At 41.3% G+C, this 21,643-nt stretch overlaps 2 protein-coding genes across 7 annotated transcripts in view; one reads left to right on the top strand and one right to left on the bottom strand.

Annotated features, from left to right (window-relative positions):
* rock2a (rho-associated, coiled-coil containing protein kinase 2a) overlaps nucleotides 1-14,695 on the top strand; it is a 35,173-nt gene extending 20,478 nt beyond the window's left edge. Inside the window, exons 11-34 of one of the 6 annotated variants that reach the window (XR_006091614.1) lie at nucleotides 721-809; nucleotides 922-970; nucleotides 1,412-1,547; nucleotides 2,115-2,206; nucleotides 3,548-3,794; nucleotides 5,751-5,857; nucleotides 6,021-6,180; nucleotides 6,377-6,537; nucleotides 6,796-6,980; nucleotides 7,096-7,165; nucleotides 7,263-7,366; nucleotides 7,512-7,698; nucleotides 7,815-7,908; nucleotides 8,011-8,105; nucleotides 8,221-8,412; nucleotides 8,703-8,871; nucleotides 9,179-9,249; nucleotides 9,334-9,422; nucleotides 9,534-9,612; nucleotides 9,745-10,012; nucleotides 10,131-10,344; nucleotides 11,605-11,640; nucleotides 12,352-12,431; nucleotides 12,577-14,695. Coding sequence is in view for 4 of the 6 variants with exons in the window: in XM_042388053.1 (XP_042243987.1) it covers nucleotides 721-809; nucleotides 922-970; nucleotides 1,412-1,547; nucleotides 2,115-2,206; nucleotides 3,548-3,794; nucleotides 5,751-5,857; nucleotides 6,021-6,180; nucleotides 6,377-6,537; nucleotides 6,796-6,980; nucleotides 7,096-7,165; nucleotides 7,263-7,366; nucleotides 7,512-7,698; nucleotides 7,815-7,908; nucleotides 8,011-8,105; nucleotides 8,221-8,412; nucleotides 8,703-8,871; nucleotides 9,179-9,249; nucleotides 9,334-9,422; nucleotides 9,534-9,612; nucleotides 9,745-10,012; nucleotides 10,131-10,344; nucleotides 11,505-11,571 (2,925 nt within the window). In the remaining 2 variants the exon portion in view is untranslated. The other 5 variants (XR_006091615.1, XM_042388055.1, XM_042388054.1 and 2 more) reach the window with 5 other exon arrangements.
* Nucleotides 14,511-21,072, bottom strand: slc66a3 (solute carrier family 66 member 3). Its single transcript, XM_042388058.1, has 7 exons — nucleotides 20,796-21,072; nucleotides 18,109-18,191; nucleotides 17,358-17,427; nucleotides 17,171-17,228; nucleotides 16,689-16,809; nucleotides 15,761-15,802; nucleotides 14,511-15,014 (listed from the first exon to the last, which is right to left on the bottom strand). Exons 1-7 carry the CDS (start codon nucleotides 20,939-20,941, stop codon nucleotides 14,914-14,916), a joined length of 621 nt encoding a protein of 206 aa, XP_042243992.1. The 5' UTR covers nucleotides 20,942-21,072; the 3' UTR covers nucleotides 14,511-14,913.
* Nucleotides 21,073-21,643: the final 571 nt, after the last annotated feature.

A 21,643-nucleotide genomic window follows, 5' to 3' on the forward strand; every position in this document is an offset into this window, starting at 1 on the left:
GGTGACAAACTTACAGAGAATTATCACCTGAGGCTGCAGTTCCCATCGTTGTTCTGTTTTTACAGCCCACGACTTTGTTGTTTTGGTTCAGTCTCACTGCTCTCATCAGCAGTGTTTCCAGTAACTGTTTACAATGAAAAAGCTCTTTTAAACCCACTGCACACTACCTAACCAGGATCAAAAAAAGTTAGCAAATAGCTGTTGAACATAGTGGACCATTTAGCCATTAAAGAGCCAGATATTTCCCTCAGGAGTTGGTGAGGATAAACAGACAAAACAAAATCTAAATATAGTGACTATTGTACTTGAATGGCTCAGTGATGGGAATCCAAATGAATGCTAATGTTGCTCCATATCTGGGATGGATGTGTAAATAAGCAATTGTTTGCTAACATGTTCATCACAACTCATATGGTGTTCATATGTCAGTGTTTTGTTTACAGCTTCTTCAGCTGCCCCCATGTTGTCATCTGTTGATGCAAGTTGAAAGAAGAAACTTTGAATGTTCAAGTTAATTACAGATCACAATGTTTTTTTTAGTTGTTCTTCATTAATGTATGCTCCTGACAAGACTGTCAGTTATGTAAATCGCCTTATTGCATCATACATGCTTGAGTCACAGGAAAGATGGGTGACATGAGGTTGCTAAACTTGAGTTTACAATTAGCCACCATAAGTCACCAGGACATGTGTGATTGGTTGAGTTTTTCTCCTCTGCAGTGGGCAGCGATGCAGAAGAAACTTCACCACCTGGAGGTGCAGCTGAATAATGAGAAACAGGTCAAAGATGATGTAGAGCACAAATACAGGTACAGAAGCTGTAGAAACATTATGTTTTGTCTCTTTGCACCACTAACAATTGTGCATGGTGACCCTGAATGTCAAAGTTCTCATAAATGTTGACCTCTTTTCTCTCTGCAGAGCTGCCACTGGTCGCCTAGACAAAATCTCCAAAGAACTTGAGGAAGAGGTGGGTCAATCACTCTGAATCTACTGTGGAGACATTTACAGCACAGACAGCGGTTAATGTCGGAGGTCACTTGAATATTTCTGGCTTCTTCCGTTATAATATTTGCTGGTGCAACGACCCACATTCCCCTCCGGGACTGAAGTTCCATCCTTTTCATTCATTTTCATGGCTTTTCCCACCATCTGTATTTAAGTCAATAATGACTCCTCACTATTCACTTGACCACGTGTCGGATGAATGCCAATGTGTCGTATCCAGCAAAGTTCACCTGGTTTGCCAAATTCTAACAACCACAGTAAAATGTCTATAGGGATTGGATTTGTATTAACACCCAATTTGATTCTCTGGAACCATTACCCATAAAGCGACTTATGAAATCACAGCACTGTGAAAGCAGCCCTATAGGACATGTTGAACAAAGTATTAATTGATTGATTTTAGGTGAGCAGCAGGAAGAATCTGGAGTCAAGCATGAGGCAGCTGGAGAGGGAGAAGGCCCTGCTGCAGCACAAGAGCCTGGAGAGCCACCGCAAGGCTGAGAGCGAGGCCGACAGGAAGCGCTGCCTGGAGAATGAAGGTGACACACAGACTCACAATCCAAGACTTTACGGTTATTAATGTGAAGAAGAAAAAAATAATTTGAAAGGCAATAATCAATTGAGCATGGTCAAAGAATATTAAGACAAGATGTCATGTATTAATATGACACAATCACCCTGGTGCATAATAAAACTTCTTTATAGCTTCCTGTATGAATTTACTTGAACTTTCTTGTTTCCTTGTTAATTGGGACTTGGGAGAGTTTTGATAGATGTTTACAGACTGATAAAGTGGATAACACTGCCATCACCTGGACAGAGGGACTTTTTTTTAACAGTGTGCAAACATTATTATTAATTAAGGATTAATACCTGACTATTTACAAGTAAAAAAATTCCTATAAGAAGAGAATTTTAACTTTGTGTGCATCTTTTCTATTTTCTACTGCTGGAAATTTGGGATGAACAATTTATACGTCTTGCCTGCTGTAGAGCATACGTAAAAAACTTCATTGAAAGAATAACTTTTTAAACTCTAAAGTAATAAGTTAATTGAAAAACAATTACTAATAATATATTGCTCTGTGTCCTACTGTGTTGTGCAGTCAACAGCCTTCGAGACCAGCTGGACGACATGAAAAGAAGAAACCAGAATTCACACATTTCCAATGAGAAGAACATTCACCTTCAGAAACAGGTCAGTCAGACAGTGTTTTATTTTGTCTTTGGGCCCTGAATTAGTAGAGCTAACAGGACTTGATGTTTCAATCCCTGTGGTAAGTCTGCACTGTTGATGTTGGCAGTGGGATTGGAGTGGTGAAAGGGAGGGTAGGTACGTCATTGGGGTCATCAGGTGGGCACCTTCCTTCTTTGACGTTTCATTGATAAGCCTGCGACATCTCCAGAGGGCTCAACGGTGATACCTGGCATCCCAGGTACACCCCCCTCAGTTCCATACCCTCCTGCCTTCATCTTGCAGCCCAGTTGTTGTCTTTCCTTTTAATCCAAAGCCAATTACTGTTTTTTCTGCTAAATTTGAAAAGGACATGATTGCTGCTTGAAGGAAGCGAGCCCTCACCCCCATTTTCTTCAATAGACTGGTCGTAGATGTAGCAACAAATCCCCTGCATCCCACTTCTACAGGGAAAATCATTCCAGCCATTCTGGCAGGTTCATTTGCCAGTTCAGAGTACTTTGTCTTTTTCCTTTCATAAGCTTCTTGAACACCATCTTCCCATCGTACTACCTATTCCACCACATATGCCAGCTTGACTGTTGTGGACCACAGGACCATATCTGGCCAGAGTGTTGTAGCCACAATGTCTGGGGGAAACACAAGCTTTTTTTCCCAAGTCCACGTCCATTTTCCAATCCCGAGCAGCCTGCAGAATGCTTGCATCCTTTTGATGTTATATGGAGCTCTGGAGGTTGGCTGGATGGTACAAATGGTGTGAAGTGGACATTTCCTGCCGATGTTTGTGGGAAAGCATTTGTGGTGGTTCGCCTCTGTTCAAGATTGATGCCAGCTGTCGGAGAACTCGGTTATTCCGCCAAGTGTAACGCCCTTGGGTGAGGCTCATAGTGCTTCCTGTTAAAAAGTGCCTTAGCGATGCAGGTGCTTGACAAAAGGAGCAAGCGGGGTCCTCTCCCCACCGCTACTTCAGGTTCTGGGGTGTGGGTAGAAGGTCATAAGTGGCTTAGAGAAGTTTTATTTCAAAAAAGAGCTGCCTTCAGTTTAAAAGTATGAAAATTATTCTCAGAGGAAAGTAAACAAATGAAAGTCATAAGCTATTAATTTAGCTATTTTATTTATGAACTTATTTTTGAGTTATACATGCATGTAATGTATATATAATGTATGTGCACTGTGATAATTCTTTCATTCATGGTCAAAGTGCAAGTTGTCTTGTGCTTGGCTTGTCTACAGCACAGTGTCATGTGTTCGAGTCAGTTTATTGCACTCTGTCAAAGACAAAACCATCAAGACTAAGTGCACATGTAAAGGGTTTTGTAAAACCACAGTTGTTGTCTCTGTTAGCTGGAAGAAGCCAACACGTTGCTGCGGGCCGAGTCGGAGGCGGCGACGAGGCTCCGTAAAACCCAGACGGAGAGCAGCAAGCAGCTGCAGCAGCTGGAGGCCAACGTGCGTGAGCTGCAGGACAAATGTTGTCTGCTGGAGCGCAGCAAGCTGAGCCTGGAGAAGGAATGCATCAGTCTGCAGGCGGCACTGGAGACAGAGCGGAGGGAGCACAGCCAGGGCTCAGAGACCATCAGCGACCTGATGGGTGAGTGACATTAACACTGTATATGACACAGGATTTGGATTAGAGCTAGACTGGTACATTGTCCAGTATTAGATGATTGCAGGTATACTGGCATCAGCACATATGTCAGCTGATAAGTGATAAGAAAATGCAGTACAGAAATGTCTGAGGTGTCTCCATTAGTTTATATATGTAGTATTAGTTTGTCCATCAGAGAGAATTGACAAGTTTATTTTTTCAGTTGTAACTTGTCCCTCTCAGTACATAGTTTTGTCGGGACCGGGGCTAGATTGTAATTGAAAAGTATTGGCCGGGCTCCTATCTGGAAAGACTTGAACTTGTTTGTACAGAAACAGAAAAATAAAAAAAAAATATTGTACTACAGATACTTTCCCAGAGTTTTAAGATAATTTATAATATTTTCCCAAATGAAATTCTTATCCTTGTCATCTTACAAAATTATATTTGTTGCTGTAAAAAGGAGATATGCACATTCATACTGCAGATATTCAGGCACCAGACTCCAGCTGGTTGATTCATGCTTGACTCTTACTGACCTCTACAGACACACACTGCATTCCTTTTACTGTGTTTCTCTCATATTCGCCTACATCTCATACTTCCCCCTAAACACTGGCTGAACAAACCCACATAACAGAAGTGCTTATACATGCACTCCTCCCAAACACCTGCGAGTAATAAACACAGCAAACCATAAAGGGGAAGACGGATCATCTATATCTGAATCTGTATACATATTCACCCAGAAAAAACAAAACCAAAGCGTTATAGGATGAATATCAACAACCACTTCAGTGTCTGAAATCCTCCCTGAAGGAGTTTGTGATGTAGTTACCTGTATTTTTATGAGGTGTAAATTCTATTACATGCTTTGGATGAAAATGTGGTATCTCAGCCACTCGTTTTCCTTCTGTCAGCTTTCCATACCAGATTTACGAGTGCAGCTATGTGGGCCAGAGCAGTGTGCCACACGAATACTGAGGGCACCAAAGAGCCTTTCAAGTCCTTCCGAGAATCCATTTAGCAAGCAGCACACTGTTTGTGCGTGAGGGAGAGATGATCTGAATTATTTTGTTGAGCTTTTCTGTAAACACGTTTGTCTGGAGGCGCTGTGCAGAGCCACAGTGGCCATTATATAAACAAGAACAAATACATCAGATGTTTTGAGATACAAGGCTGACGCTCCCTTTGTTACACAGGTTCTACTAACCTGAGTATAAAGAGTGAATATGAAATATTCATACTTATGCCAGACCTCAAACAAAACAACACGTGTTTGCTCTAGTGCAGCTGGTCAATGTGCAACAGTAGCAGACTGTGCTGGTCATCTCCCAGCATGCATTTGTGGGACTGTAAAAGGGAGTATGTTTACATCAAGGCTAACAATTCAACCATAATCTGATTAAGGCAGTACTTGAGCAATTTAAACTGTCATATAAAAGCTTTTATCTGATTGTGTTAATTGAGGTGAGGTCACGATCAGAGTAAACGTGCAGTAGCACAGTTAACACGCCCAGGTTTCTGCTCACTCTCTACGTTTATTTAAAGATATAGACCCCTTAGTCAGATTTCTTTCTGCTTTTTCAAACAACATTTAGAAATCAAACCAGGATATTGAGGAAATAGTCAAAATGTTGCCTTAAGCTGATTACATGTTTGAATATAAACAAACTTATTGTGGCACATGGCATCGCTGAAAAAAAAAAAAAAAAAACCCCACTAACACCTGGAAGTTGGCCACTACTGCCCAAGTCTTTCTGACGTCAGATCAATTAATACATACAACAAAGAGAAGGACAAGAAATTGAAAACTCCTGAGCTGCTTGCTGAGCCTCTGGGTGTGTGGGATCATGTGTGAGCAGAAAGTGTGTGTGTGTTGTAGGTTATCCAGTATGCATGTGTTAGGGGTGTTTGTAATTTTCTTTCTGAAACAAACTTCTCGGCTCTGTCTCGCAGGACGAATCTCTGGTCTGGAGGAGGAGGCACGTAAGCAGAGACAAGTCCTGTCTAAAGCGGAGACTGAGAAGAGACAGCTTCAGGAGAAACTCACTGACCTGGAGAAGGTAAACTACATCATCAGACTACAAACTGATTTAAAACTCATAAGGACCGTATTCTGTTCTTTTGGCCTTGGAATGCTTTTCCTGTGAGTCTTGTGTTTCCAGATGTGCCGTTTAGTTTCACTGTGTGTATCTAAACACCTCTGGCCTTGTTTTGTCTGTGCAGGAGAAGAGCAACAAGGAGATTGATTTGACCTACAAGCTGAAGGTGCTGCAGCAGGAGCTGGAACAGGAGGAGACCTCTCACAAGACCACCAGGGCAATGCTGGCAGACAAGAGCAAGATCAAAGTAACCATCGAGGGTGCCAAGTCAGAGTCCATGAAGGGTAAGGCATCACTCCTTTCTTTTTAGGAAGTTGTTTTCTTACGTATTTCATTGTTTACTCATTCTACTTTGTACCAACAGATATGAGATCTTGAAGAACTCACGCAACATCCAAACTTTTCTTGAATGTTGTATGAAGTTTGAATGTGTTGCAGACTGATTTATGTTTTGTTATCCTCTCTTTCACACCCATTCAGAGATGGAGCAGAAGCTGGCGGAGGAGCGAGCAGCCAAACTGCGGCTGGAGAACAGAATACTGGAGCTGGAGAAGCACAGCAGCATGATGGACTGTGACTATAAACAGGCTCTGCAGAAACTGGACGAGCTGCGCAGACACAAGGACCGCCTCACCGAGGAGGTGACTGATTTTATATTATGGCCTGTGCAGGAGAACAGCGATGTGTGTGTTTAGATATTAAATGCCACCAACAGAAACAAATCTTCCGCTTATTTACCACACACTGTCAAGTCTGAGCTGTACAGAAATACTTTAGTAATTCAGTAGAAGTTTATAAAAACAGGAAGCTCAGACAAAACACTAACAAAAGCAAATTCCACATTATAAACAATGAAATCACATCCAGTCCTAATTTATCTGCCCCTCTGTTCCTTTCAGGTGAAGAACCTGACGCTGAAGATCGAGCAGGAAACCCAGAAGCGTAACCTGACTCAGAACGACCTGAAGGCCCAAAACCAACAACTCAGCTCTCTGCGAACGTCCGAGAAGCAGCTCAGACAGGAAATGAATCACCTGCTGGACATCAAACGCAGCTTGGAGAAACAAAACCAAGAGCTGCGCAAGTCAGTTTACACTTTATTTGACTCTTTTTCAGCACTCATATCTACTCTAGGCTTCAAATTTTGACATGAAGAAGATGAGGAGTAATGGAAACTAACTTTTGATTTTTGTCTACAGAGAAAGACAAGACACAGACGGACAAATGAAGGAATTACAAGATCAGTTAGAGGCCGAACAGTATTTCTCTGTGAGTCTATGCTCTGCTCTGTAATAGACTGTAGATATGAAATGACTAAGCTCAGTACATCATTACAGACGGTTGACCCGTTTCCTGTGTTTTCCAGACGCTGTATAAGACACAGGTTCGTGAACTTAAGGAGGAGTGTGAGGAGAGGAACAAACTCTACAAAGACGTGCAGCAGTCCCTGCAGGATCAACAGGAAGAGAGGTGCTTTGTCTGTTTAAAAATAATATTTCAAACATCAAAATAAGGAATTAGGGGTCAGTTAATTTACATGTGTGAATGAAACATTATTACGCGTTTGTGGGCGATTATTGCTCAACCCCTCATGTTGTTTTTTTCTTTTTCTCAGGGATTCTTTGGCAGCTCAGCTTGAGATCACCCTGACTAAGGCTGACTCAGAGCAGCTGGCGCGCTCTATTGCAGAGGAGCAGTACTCGGACCTGGAGAAGGAGAAAATAATGAAGGAGCTGGAGCTGAAGGAGATGATGGCCCGCCACCGTCAGGAACTGGCTGAGAAGGACATCACCATCAGTTCGGTGAGTGTCGAAGTACATTTTTGTGTTCAGGTGTACATGACAGGTAGAAGTGGCAGATAATACCCACAGTTGCTCATAATATAGTGATTATGATGTTTTTTTCTTGTGGCTTACAGCTGGAGGAAGCCAACAGGACCTTGACCAGCGATGTCGCCAATCTGGCCAATGAGAAGGAGGAGCTGAATAATAAACTGAAGGAGGCAGTAGAGGGTAATTCAAATGTTTGAAATTTAAACACACAGTTTTATCAAAAGCAAAATATTGTTGCCAGCGTTGACATTTATGTTTTTCTTCGTTTTTTGTCTTTTTCAGAAACAGAGAAGTCCAAGGATTGGGAGCAGCATATCAACCAGATGAAGCAGACATTTGATAAGCAGCTGCAGTCAGAGAGGACACTGAAAACTCAGGTATGTGTTTATAAAAGTCACAACTACCACAAACAAATGCTTTTTAGTCACTTTAGCTGCGTTGAAGAGAACAGTTAATAAAGATCAAACCATCTGGATCTGGGTCCATCTACAGGCCGTCAATAAGCTGGCAGAGATCATGAACAGGAAGGTGGATCGCGGTGGAGGCAGTCGCCGTGGTAACGACACAGACATACGGCGAAAGGACAAGGAGAACAGGAAGCTGCAGGCGGAGCTCAGGTCGGAGAAGGAGAAGCTCAACAGCACCATCATCAAATACCAGAGAGAGATCAACGAAATGCAGGCGGTCAGTAGAACAGTCGAACGCTGTTTGATCTTCACTTAAACAGCGTTCTCTGACTTTCATTATTTCTGATGTCTGCTCGCACCCACTGAAATCTCTCTGTAATTAGGGGCTAAAAATGCTATAAAATTCTTGCTCAGCTTGAGTCGGTAAACTGTTTTAAAGACGCAGTTAAAATATCTCTTATGTCATCTGCACAAACGAGCAAGATTATGGACGAGCATGTGCAACATCTTCCCACACTCTCCAGTGTATTTGACTGGACTTGTTTGCCTGCTGTTTCTAATTTGTAGCAATTGGCAGATGAGAGCCAGATGCGTATCGAGCTGCAGATGGCTCTGGACAGTAAGGACAGCGACATCGAGCAGCTGAGGAACCTCCTGCAGTCGCTCAGCGTGCAATCCATGGACTCCGCCAGCGTCAGCAGCGGGCCTGAGTTTGATGCCGATGATGCGTACGCAGGTAAAAGTTCAACCATTAAGTGAAACTGTCCCAGATGTCTTAGCCAACTTCATATTTACAGAACAGACTTCCTGTCTTTTAGGCTTTGACAGAAATGTGTATTTTATGTGATAGTAAAAAGTATCAATATTTTTAAGTTATTCAATTCAGTTCCTCTTCATCATCAACAAAAAATAGTCTTGGCATTCAAAAACAGTGCAACTTAAGTATAAAATAAACTTACAAGCTACCCTGTATTTTAATTGGATCGAAAATGAATTTTATGGTAACACTGACAGAAAGTGTTCTCTCTCTCTCTCCCACTCAGAAATGAGGCTCGAGGGGTGGCTCTCCCTCCCTGTAAGAAACAACACCAAGAAGTTCGGATGGGAGAAAAAGGTAAAGAGAGCGAAACTGATCTGATGCTGTTATAATGTCTCCTCGCAACATGTTTCCTTACCGTGTCTGTTCTGTCTGCTGTAGTATGTTGTAGTGAGCAGCAAAAAGATTCTCTTCTACAACAGCGAGCAAGACAGAGAGCAGTCCATTCCCTACATGGTGCTTGATATAGAGTGAGTACAACCTGAATAATACCTGAAGCAGCATTTGTTGTTGAGCTGAGATGCAGCATTACATATTAGTACAGATGAATTGTTGTGATGATTTTTTTTTTCTCAACACAGCAAACTCTTCCATGTGAGGCCTGTCACTCAAACGGATGTGTACCGAGCTGACTCCAAAGAGATTCCCAGGATATTCCAGGTCTGTCTCAGCATCGCTTTTCTGTTATTGAACTTCTGAATTGTTGTATGATGTCTTAAATTTGAATTTCTTGATGGTATAAATAGTTTGTGATTTCACTTTAAAAACCTTCATCTTCTATCAACGTTCCAGATTCTTTATGCCAATGAAGGCGAGAGCAAAAAGGAGCCAGAGTTTCCCGTGGAGCCGCTGGCCATCGGGGAGAAGTCTAGCTACATCTGCCATAAAGGACACGAGTTCATCCACACGCTGTACCACTTCCCCACCAACTGTGAGGCGTGCACCAAGCCGCTGTGGAACATGTTCAAGCCGCCGCCAGCTCTGGAGTGTCGGCGCTGCCACATCAAGTGCCACAAGGACCATATGGACAAGAAGGAGGAGATCATCGCTCCCTGTAAAGGTAAAAGGCTTGTTTAGTCAATGCATGACTTCACCGGGGGACTGTTTGAGTGCAGTTTAAGTGTCTTTAAAAGACTTTTGTAAATACGAGTGTTGACAATCTTCTCCCACACCTCCAGTGAACTACGACGTGTCTACAGCCAAGAACCTGCTGCTGCTGGCCGCGTCCCAGGAGGAGCAGCAGAAGTGGGTCAGCCGACTGGTCAAGAAGATTCCCAAGAAGCCTCCGCCGCCAGAGCACTTTGCGCGCTCCTCGCCACGCGCCTCCATGAAGGTCCAGCCCAGCCAATCTATGAGGAGACCCAGTCGACAGCTCCCCACCAGCAAGAGCAGGTAGCAAAGCAGACAGGTTACATCTCCAAAAAAAAAAAAAAAAAACAACTGCCTCACTTTTTAAATAATTGACGCTCTTAAGATGATTTCTGTTTAATACTGGGTTGTCCATGAGATCTCCAGTGAGGAAAATAATGGGTTGTGAGTTCACTGTTGAGAAAGCAGCCTGGTTGTTGGCACAGTGTATGGAGCCAGTGCTGGCTTGTGTAAGAGGTCTGTGCTGGTTTGCTGACAGCTGACCTGAAATGATGTAATGTGACACGATCAAATGCACAATTATTTATCATGATTACTGTTGTTATTCCTGGATTCCTATGATGATGAGATGTGTCCCATGGTCTAAATGTTGTTTCCAAAGCTTTTCCTCTCTGACAGGACAGAACATGAAAGTACTTTGACCTGCAGTGCATCCAGAATTACCACATTTAACAAAAGCAGTGTTGATGTTTGTAGACACTAGCCTAGGCGACAACTAATCGTGTTAAATTGTGTTGTTTTTTCTGTGCTTTGAGTTTCTCTTGTAAGGGAGTATAAAGACTGTCCTTACATCTGGAATTCACTGCAGCTTTGGTGTGAGGTGTTTTTGTGAGAATGTCATATGCGTGATAAGCCTGCAGAACATTTTTTTTTCATTTTCCTCTCTGGTCACGTTGTGTCTAACAACGTGCCTCGTGTAACACCACAGAGCTAAAGAGTTCTGTATCCAGTCATTCACCTGATACACTCCCAGTTAATTTATATGTGTGAGACCTGTTTGTTTATAATTGTTACCTGGCCATCAAACTTAATCTCCCCTTTCAGATTGATGGACTTTGGTCTTCAGGACTGGCACTGGGCGTTGGATGATATCGATGATGATTGTTCCTCTATTCATTTCTGATGACCTCATATGGTAACACTGTGTGCAGTGTGTGCTGTGCAATGTAATGGTTTCTGTGGCAGTGCTACACCATTTTTAAAAGACCTTTTTTGAAAAATGAGGGTTTTTCAAAAGAGAAATACACCCCAGAGACCAAATTTGTGCACTGATGAAAGACATCTGATATGTTGATATTTCTAAAGAGGCACAGGATAAAAGGTGCTGTTTCTCTGGTCACATCATCCTGTTGACTACTTTAAAAATGTCTCACCCATCGTGACCTGGCGTCCTCTGACCTCAGCCCTCGCAGGTCAAATGGCTTCAAAATCAGGCGAGAAGAATCCAACAGTGGACTCTGGTACAAATGACGACTTCTCCGATCTTGTGCTTCCTTTGCCCAGACTGTTCCCTGTGAACGACTGAAGTCCTGAATGTGTGTATGTCGGTTTAAGACCAAAAAGTGTGTTCTTGCACTGAATGCGGGGACACAGTCCTGGTTGTTAGTTTGTGGTGGCGGACAATGCGCACATATGTTGGACCTGATGCATGCGCTTGTTTGGGGTTCTTGAATTTGGTTGCTCACCTTTATATCTAGGATCACTTCACCACAGGGTGTTTGAAATGGAAACAGACACGTGGATCATTGTCCTCTTGGTTAAAATGGGACTTATTCACTATTATATAATATATTTTTTATTATATCACGTTGTTCTCTTGCAAGTCACAACCTCTTGTTTTAAAATTCTGTTCTTTTATCCTTTTTTCCCAATAAAATAAGAAAAGGTAATATAAAATGTAAAGTTTTCTCTATATCTGTGATTTTAGCCCATCACAGATATATTCTGCATACATTTTGACCAATAAGTAACAAAAAAAAATTGCAGTATACAGAGATATGTTTGCAGTAATTAAGAAACAGTAGTTTGTCCAACAGAGGGCACTAGAAAAATTACTCACTACATATCTAGGTCACAATTCTTTGAAAAACAAATACATTTAATGAATGTTTGTATATTAACACATTTATCTGCCTTTTATTTAATGTTTTTAGGCCAGATGTCAGTATTGGCCTCAACATTCCATCTATTTAACATCTTGGAGGGAAAAAAAACTTTTACCTTTTACTGAACTGTAGTTTCTCACATCAGATTCTGCGCACTACTCCCATTGGTATCTACAAAAAACAGGATTCCTTGGTATTATTTCAACCATAAAGTCTTACTGGCAGGTGTGTAGAGTTGTGACTAAAACCAAAGAATCCCGGGACTCTTTGGTTGGTGTGATTTGAATCGTTTGATGACACGATCTACAGAATAAGCCTTTCAACCCTCTGCTGAGACTAACCTTGCATCTGTTTGTCTCTCTCCCTCTAGTTAACCTTGCTTTGGGAGTGTGGTGCGTCTTGAAGGTGGCAGAGTGTGTTTCATCCTAAATCGAAGACTATATATGAAGCTCCGTTTGCAGATCGGCACACTGAACTCCACTCCACTCTTCCACAACCCCACCCTGTCCTGCTTCAGCCCGTGAGAGTTACAAAAAGTCTGTTTTTCCTCTTTTGTTCAAGTTCTTTCCCAGCCACTTGAAGCGGTAACGACGATCAAACTCACCTCAACACCTGTGATCTTTTCAGCAAGCTGGACGGCTTGTGAGCATATTAGCTGAAGAAGTCTTCTCTCGAGCCCTCGACTAGAGCAATTATGTGTCTCTGAGGGGGCCGGAGTAGCTCGTTCAGCTCCCACAGAACAGAAGAGAGCTCTTATAAAGCCCTACCAGGGCCGGCAAGAAGGGGATACACTTACCTCACCACTTCTCACCAGGACACTGTCTGATTGAAGGACCCAGCAAGAAAACGCTCAACTCCTCATCATCACCTTTGGGGATTCTTGTGGCCAAATGAATAAAAAGACGTTCTTGTGTTAAATGATTGTGAATAATATGAAGGGTTTAGCGGGGAACACTACACTCAGAAGACGGTAAATTCTGTAATTTGTTGGCTGGACACAACTGAGGCTGTTGAACTTTATCCCCGACACAGCATCTGTACTTACGCATATTCTTTCACATACTGATTGTAGCTTCTTGCTTCCCACGATTCTGCTTTCAGGTGCATGTCCACACGGGTCACAGAAACTTGAATAAGGTACTTAAGCAAGCGAGCTGTGACTTCTCGGAAAGTCAACAAAGCGGGGGGGGGGGGGGGGGGGGGAGGGGGGGGGATGGAGTGTCAGATTCCTCCAGGATTTGAGCAAATAATTCCTCGAATGCCTCTTATTCAGATTTCTGACTCAGGCACGCTCTGAATCATCGGCCTGCCGTTGTTTGACTACAGTTAACGTAAAGCGAACAGATTCCCACTCTGAATGGCAATAGATGAAGGGCCAGACATGAGATCCTCACAATCCCGTAATCTTACAAACCTGCACTGTCAGTTATGAGGGTTAATGTTTACTGAATTCAAGGGATGCACCGTTAAATGCTTTTCTGATCCGAGCTCGGCTCCTTTTTGTTGTTTTTGAATGTACATCTGGGCTTTACCAGAGACGACACACAGGCATTGTATTACTTGTATCCAAATATACTTGACTGAAGCTGAAGCCCCCCTTTTTATCACAAACTACTCTGAGTGAACTTGCATGTGTTTGCCTTTTTTAGGCCTCACACACTTGAATGCTGTCACCCCCGGGCCTCCAACCTATCAAGAAATGTAGTTTTTAAAAATCATTCAAATGAGGGGAATTTACCAATAAGAAGCAGAAAACAATGAAGGTATGCAGTCATATCCAAATCAACATACTGAGCAGCACTATTCCATTGAAAGTTTTTCTAAAAGTGTTTGTCCTGATATTTTTGTATTAAAAGTAACCAAACTCTGAGTTTGGGCACATTGTTGTGTGTATGTGGCTTATATAGCAGATGGAGAGTAACTGTGTGTATGTGTCTGTGTGTGTATGTATGTGTGTGTGTGCGTGTGTGTGTGTACCGAGTGCTCTCCTTTAACCAAGAAGCATGTTTTATACATATAAATATACACAGTATATATTTTACATGCCATACAGCGCACATTATATTATTTATACAGCTGTGTCCACTTTGTATTTAAGGGCTCTACATCCAGATTGCATGTTTGCTACCAAACTGCTCTATAATAATTACCACTTCAACAATAAAGACATGGATGTGCCTTTTGGTTTTGTTATTATTTTTTTTTGTCTTTTAATTATCGTGGAAGTGATGATGTCACAGTGTTTGCATGAGAACTTTTTTCGGTGAGTTTTAAATGTTGCACACTGGAATGAACACACTGTAAGAAGTTAAAATGTTTGGTTTATTAAAATAGTTCAGAAAAGAACTTTACATGTATAAAATTCAAAAATACAGTATTTATGCTAAGTGTGAAGATCTCAGATGTACTTGGCTTGTGCTGTCCTACTACTTGAAGACACCACACATACAGTATAGTAAATATTTATTCACTGGTGTGTCATAAAAAGTAACGATTTAATACTGAGGTAAAAACAATATAAAAAAAGCACATTTTGCGGGTCAGTATTATAAATGCTCCTTACATAACCGCTGTTCCCCCATCAGTTTTGTTTTCCAGTCCTGGCTGTGTCCAGAGTAACCAGGTAAACTCTCTGGTGAACAGAACCGGAGGACTGAATGAACTGCAGCTTCACACGACAGCCAATCAGGATCCGACTTTGAAGCTTTCAGTCGTCTTTCTTCGAGCTGCTGCTGCGTCTCTGGTAGTAGAGCACCGTGAGCAGCACCCACAGGTTCAGCAGGGTCATGGTGATGAACCGCACCAGAACTGTACCAAAGGAAGATGATTTATTAGATTGGAGGTGGAAGGTATTTCACAGGAAGTTGACGTGGATTCAGACACATTAAAGTAGAGCTGGTGTCTAATGATGACTAGAGGAGCTATAAGAGACTGATGCAAATATCCCTCAGTGTGTTCTTAACACTACACTTCCTACTTCTTCCACACTGCAGACTTACTTCCCCTTGAAGGAGAATTCTCAAAATGCCTTTTTTCTTCCAGCAGCCATGTTTGTTTTCACCTGAGATTCTGAGAATGTAAGGATATCAATACTGATTGTGTACCTTATCTTTTATAGAAAAATGTTTCCACTGACTGGAGCAAGTGTTGCTAAACAAAGAAGCTGTTACAGCAGGTTTTGTTCCTGCATGTCTACTGCATTCTTCCCCTTGAAGGAGGATGTAAATGCCATAAAAAAAGCTTATTTTCCCAAAGAATTTGGAGAGCGTAATCATCACGTTTTATCATTTACATTGGTGGTGTACTTTGGCTGACTGAGCCCACAGGAGCTGCATGTTTAGACAAATTTTTCCCTCCTCCTGCTTTCTAGGATTCCTCCTAATGACACACAACGACCACAAAAACTCCTTTAGTCATGTAAAACTATGATGCTAGATATTTACAAGACAAATCTTTTTTAAAAAGGGATCTCTCTAAAACGTTGACAGAAATCATTTTAAATTGTTATCCGTGTTACTACACATCCTAGTCATTTGTGATTCAGTCTGACTTACCCTGCATGTCTCCGGTTGTCACTGTGGTGGTGTAAATCCGTGCTGAAACAAAGAGCAAGCCGAGTTAATGACATCCACATTATCCAAGAGAGCATCTAATATTTAATTAATGAGGTGTTGAATTGCTAATTTATTCAATTAGGAGCCAAGTAAATAATAAAATACATATTCATGAAGTGAAACATTACAGTAAGTGTACTTCAGGGAGGAGAGGGGAAAAGTCTCATATTGGTTAAGCTTTTCTGAATTCATTAGTAATTAGACACAATTTAGACAGATAGATGAAGACAATATTGATGTTTATTTGAAGAGTGGAGACTGTTGTTGATACATACATATTCATTGTATCACAGATCAAGACCACACCAGGGAATCTATAAGACTTCATTAACTTGAACCTAATGAGTCATTTTCTACAGATTGCACACAATTATACAATTAATGTGCTACTTACTGTGGGGTCCAAGCATTGTTAATTATTATTAATTATTACTATCATTGGTTTCAGTGACCAGAGGGTGTTCAAGCCTGCCAATAATAAAACTTCTTGTCATTAAATAATCAAATATAAAGACTAAAGGCAGCTATTCCTTTTCTAAAGTATCAGTATTCACCTTCCAAAAAGAAAGAAACAAAGCTGCAGCATCGACTATAAAGTTGCCACTTTTGAAATTAAAGGGGTACTCTAGTGATTAAGTTCTGCATTTGCATGTTGGGGGAGCTTGTGAGAGACAGAATTAAAAAAAGAATGGTCAAAATCGAAGCAGCAGAGGTTGAGATATCCTGACTTTTGATCCCTAGTTTGAGTCCCCAAAGCCCTGGATCCTACACTTCCCATAATATAACTTGATAGCATCTTTAATTATATCCTCCCTGCCCACATCTGTCAAATTTCAAACAGTTTTCTTTCAGTTAAAAATGTACTTACCCATACATGTGTATGTAGCCATACCCCATGAGAGGGCGCTAACCTGTCCAGCATCCTTAGACCTCCACAGGCACTGCAGTTGGGCAAACTTACTGCCTGCACTGATGAATGTGCACAGGCTCTGAGAAGAGAGTGGAGGTCAGGCTGCATACAAATCAGGAGGGATTCTAAGCTGCTCTATATTGTATAAATTATATTCTAACATTATAATTCAGCTTAAGTCTTAAAGTTTCCGACACTCTCTGTAACCTGTAAAAACTTTTAAAAGTCAGTAGGAGTCTGGTGACACACAGGATCAGTGCTGTCACCTATTTATATGCAAAAATAACTTTAGATTCATTCATCTCATTAACCAAGAAGACCGTTTGGCATTTATAAGGTCTGGATAACTTCCTGATCAAATCTCCATCTCATTACTCCTGACTGATAGCATTCCTTTGCTTACTCTGTGACATACTGTGATGTTAAAAGAGATTTATTACCATAGCCAAATCTATGATCCATTTCTCCACAGTGAGGAGCCTCCAACCCCCGACGAACCTGAACACATCGCGTTAAGGCAATAAAGTGTGACATACAAAGGTATGAACAAAGGAGAGAAGAGAACACCGAATGAGCACTTGAACATGCAGGAGTATTTAACGGTGAAACTGTGCGGTGGAAGGATACACCAAGGTGTAGATGAGACTGTGCCGCAGGTTGCCGGTGTAGTGAAGAACCAGGAGAAGAAGAATGACGTCTGAGGAAAAACAGCAGGTTATAACACACACCACTTTAGGACAAATGACCAACGTGCTGAATGCTGCACAAGTTTTTACTGTCTCATTAACTCATCCAGAATCTGATCATTCTGGTTTATACAGCTCAAACTCGCTTTGAAGGACACATAATATATATATTGTTAAGATGTGACTATTGTTTCTGTCACTTACAGGCCACTGAGGGGTTGGAGATGTTCTGTTATTGCGGTTTCCAGCGGTTACAAACGGAGATCAATAAATGTCACAGAAGACTAAATGCACCTTTCAGTTCACACCCATGTCAAGTCATTTGTTTCAATGCTACACGATGAAACTACAGCATGTCTCACATGACATTAATTATTGCCCACATCAACCATGCGGATGATCTATTAATTTTCTGTCAAACCCCTGTGTATAATATTTAACCATGGGCGTACTTAAGTATGAGGCATTTAATCCTGAGTGTGTTTGAAAACGTAAACCAATTAAGCGCTCAGGCTCCAAAATGAGGTTTTACAGATAATTAGAAAAAAGTGACACACTTACTTAATAACGTCATGCTTTCGGGCCCCAAAATGAATTTAACTGTTTATTAAATTGACTCTTCACATACACACCTGTGCTGTACTCTGGTTGGTCATAAAAGTGTGGCAGTGTGGGAAATAAAGACGACTCACCTTGAGCGATGAGAATCGGATATTCCAGGTACGTTGGAGGAGGGTAGTCATAGTACATCTGGTACGTAACAAAAACAATGTACCTGTAAAGCAGATAGTGGCAGGTTATACTATATTGTCTTGTAGTGTTCAGTATAAAAATCATAGAAAGAATTATCAACAGCAAATATGGCAAAAAGCGGGTGCTGAGATCCCTGAAAGCCGGATGCAGTGATAGAGGATGCCACTTATCAGCTACTCATGCTTTCCTAAAGCTCAGGCAGTACGACTAATATAGTTTAATGGACAAACTGTGGCAGTTGATAGCTCTTTATTGGGACCAGCGTGGCTAAATATGTTCAGCAAACACGGTGACGTATCAGTGATCGCCCGACTCGAGAGAGTATGTTTGTGACTCAACAGTTGAGGATCCTGTTTGCCAGGATAACATGCATCAGTGTTTCTACGTCTCAGCAAGGTGATACCTGAGAAACTAATACAAGGTGAAGCTGCCATGGTGATAAACTATCAAAACAGAATTCAAGTTAAAGCTGCACGGGGAGCTATTTCACATATTGCTGCAGGTTGCAGATAGCTAGCAGAAGCAGCCCCTAAAATCCTGGAATTCAGTCTCATGTTCACCAACCAGGCTGATATGTGATGTTTTATACCGTTAAGAGAGGCTGGCTGGACAGAGTGGTGACTCACTACAGTTCAGGGGAAAGATGTGAATTTTACATCTTCAAGATAATGAATCTATGACTTTTATCAAGATATACAGTACCAGTCACAAGTTTGGACACACTTTCTCATTCAAATGAATGGGAAGATGTGTCACTATGAGCACAATCTGACATAAATAACAAATTAAGTTTTCTGCATACGGATGCTTGAGCAGTTTTTATTTCCTAGGTGGGAAATTTAGTCCGAAAGCCAGAAAACTCAGCGACTGGTAGAGTAATCACATCAATAAAACAATATCAACATGCAGATAAAAATCAAGGCTTTTAACTGTACGGAGCAATAAAGTATTACTTATTGCACCTTTAAAATTTACTTGTGACACCAGAGATTCATTAGGGGGGACGAGGGAAGGTAGTTTTCTGGTTTGTGGCTCCTCTATGCAATTTAGGTTGATAAAATGAATTTATTACTACATAAACATCTCACCCGGTGCAGCTTTAAGGGTTGGCTATTTCACTGTAGCATGCACAGTGACAGTAGGCTATCACTCACCAGCACAGTAGAGACATTTAGGGCAGTACTGCCAGGCACAGAGGAAAGACAAGACACTGAGAAATTATACAGCCTTACAGACACAACACTGCTCAGACCCAAACTAAAAAAGGTTCCACATATATAAAAACCAACTGTCCCTACAGCGATTACTTAGATGTAAGTTTGAGTAAGATTTATACAGAATATACCCGATTCAAAACATCCTCTTGCTTGTTTAGTGTCAACTCTTTCTGTTTACTCGTCTACTGCACTGATTTTTAGTCCCCTGCTTCACACAGATGTTAGGATAGACGGATCAAACTGAAGCCAAACTGCCCTGTCCTCAATAAATCAACCCAAATCCTTGCTGTGTAAACAGGACACAATTGTTTAGTGTTGTAAAGCCCTCACAGTAGGATTATTGTTTATTGGAAGCCAGCGTTTCAGTTGGTGGGCTTATAACTCAGTCAGGTTAAGCCTATACGATCCTGTGTGAATTACAGCCTCTTGTCTACATCGGTGGTTCTCTTTTTCACGTCACGGACCCCTAAACTGACACAAATTAGACCACAGACCCCCATCTGATAAGATTTTTGCTTTTAGATGTTTTATTTCAGAGAGTGTATGAAACTCATGACCAAAACAGTCATACATTCTGTCATTGTGTTACTTATAGATGGAATTATAGCGGAAATAAATTATTTTCCTTTTTGCTGGGACCCCCTGGAACCTGCTCAAGGGCCCCCTGGGGGTCCGCGTACCCCACTTTGAGAACCATTGGTCTACATGTCCTATATAACACAGTCTAGAAAAAAAGGCTTTGATTCCTGTACTTCCACCAAATAATAAAAATGTTTCTATTGCACTCCACATAATAATAATAATAATAATAATAATAATAATAGTAATAATAATAATTCCATTCTTATTTTATTTTTAACGATATGTCATTATATACTATGTATATAATCATTGCAAATTTTTATCTATCTCACTACTCTCAGTTTATTAAATGCTACATATATAATTACTGCACAATGTATTAATAACCTCCACGATTTGGTACTTATCTAAGTATTTCTTATCTTATCTATAGGCGCTTAATATTTCCTTGATTGCAGCCGCCAAAGGCTTAAATTTGAATGCCGAACTTTGCAGCAGATGTTGAGGATTAAGGAAATGTTTTAAATCGTGTTCAGGGAAATGTGCGTTTTTACTTATAACAAAGTTCACACTAAATTAGAGGAATTTTGAATGGAGTTTGGTTGTGTGGTTCACTTCACATTGTGATGTGGCTGATGAAAACAGGAAGACAACACTACACCTGGATTTAATCATTTTAAATCATGCACTGTGATAGCTCACATTGGTCCCTTTGCAATGCAGACAACTAACTTTGATTGACACACTTCATAGATCACAAAACGGCTTTTAACCTCCAAAACAGAATTTCTGCTAAAAAGAAAATAGCATAAAAAAAAATCACAAACCCGATGAGCTCGAGGAGAAGGCTGTTGAGGCTGACTCCCGCCGCTGCTTTGGCTCGCATCAGTACAAAGATCTGCGGGAACTTCAGCACCATGCACATAAACAGAGTGCTGAAGTTAGCTATGTGCAACAAAGTATCCAACTGCATTGTGTAGAGATGGATATACGACAAGTTCAGACTGTCAGAGTTCAGAAAGTTTGGTCAAAAAACTATCAGCAACCAGACGCTGATGTAGCACTGCCACCAGAGTCAAGTTAACGGAAATCAGAAGGCGTTTCTGGTCTGAACATTCAAAATACAAGTCAAGTAAAACTCATTTGGGTACTTGAGCCCAAGTGACAGACAGACAGACAGACAGACAGATAGATAGATAGATAGATAGATAGATAGATAGCTCAGAGGCATAGTGGGTCGTCCATTAATCAGAATGTCGGTGGTTCAATCCGATTTCCTCCAGTCCAGAGCAAGACACCGAACCCCAGATTGCTCCTGAAGGGTGTGTGTGTGTGTGTGTGTGTGTGTGTGTGTGTGTGTGTGTGTGTGTGAATGAGCATTAGAAACTCCTTCTGATGAGCAGGTCGGCATTTTGCATGGCAGCCTCTGCCATCGGTGTATGAATGTGTGTGTGAGTGGGTGAATGTGGCATGTAGTGTAAAGCACTTTGAGTGGTTGAAAGACTAGAAAGGCAGTATATAAATGCAGCCATTTACCATAGAGAGAGATAGACCTTTATTTTGAAGGCTCGGGTGTTTGTCTTCCTGTATGACTCTGTAGGCTTGATATAGTTTCCTGTTAGCCGGCATCCCTTTTCGCTTCCGCATACATCCACTGAAAGCTGATTGGGTGTTT

The sequence above is a fragment of the Thunnus maccoyii genome, chromosome 16 (genome assembly GCF_910596095.1).
Source record: "Thunnus maccoyii chromosome 16, fThuMac1.1, whole genome shotgun sequence".
Lineage (NCBI taxonomy): Eukaryota > Metazoa > Chordata > Actinopteri > Scombriformes > Scombridae > Thunnus > Thunnus maccoyii.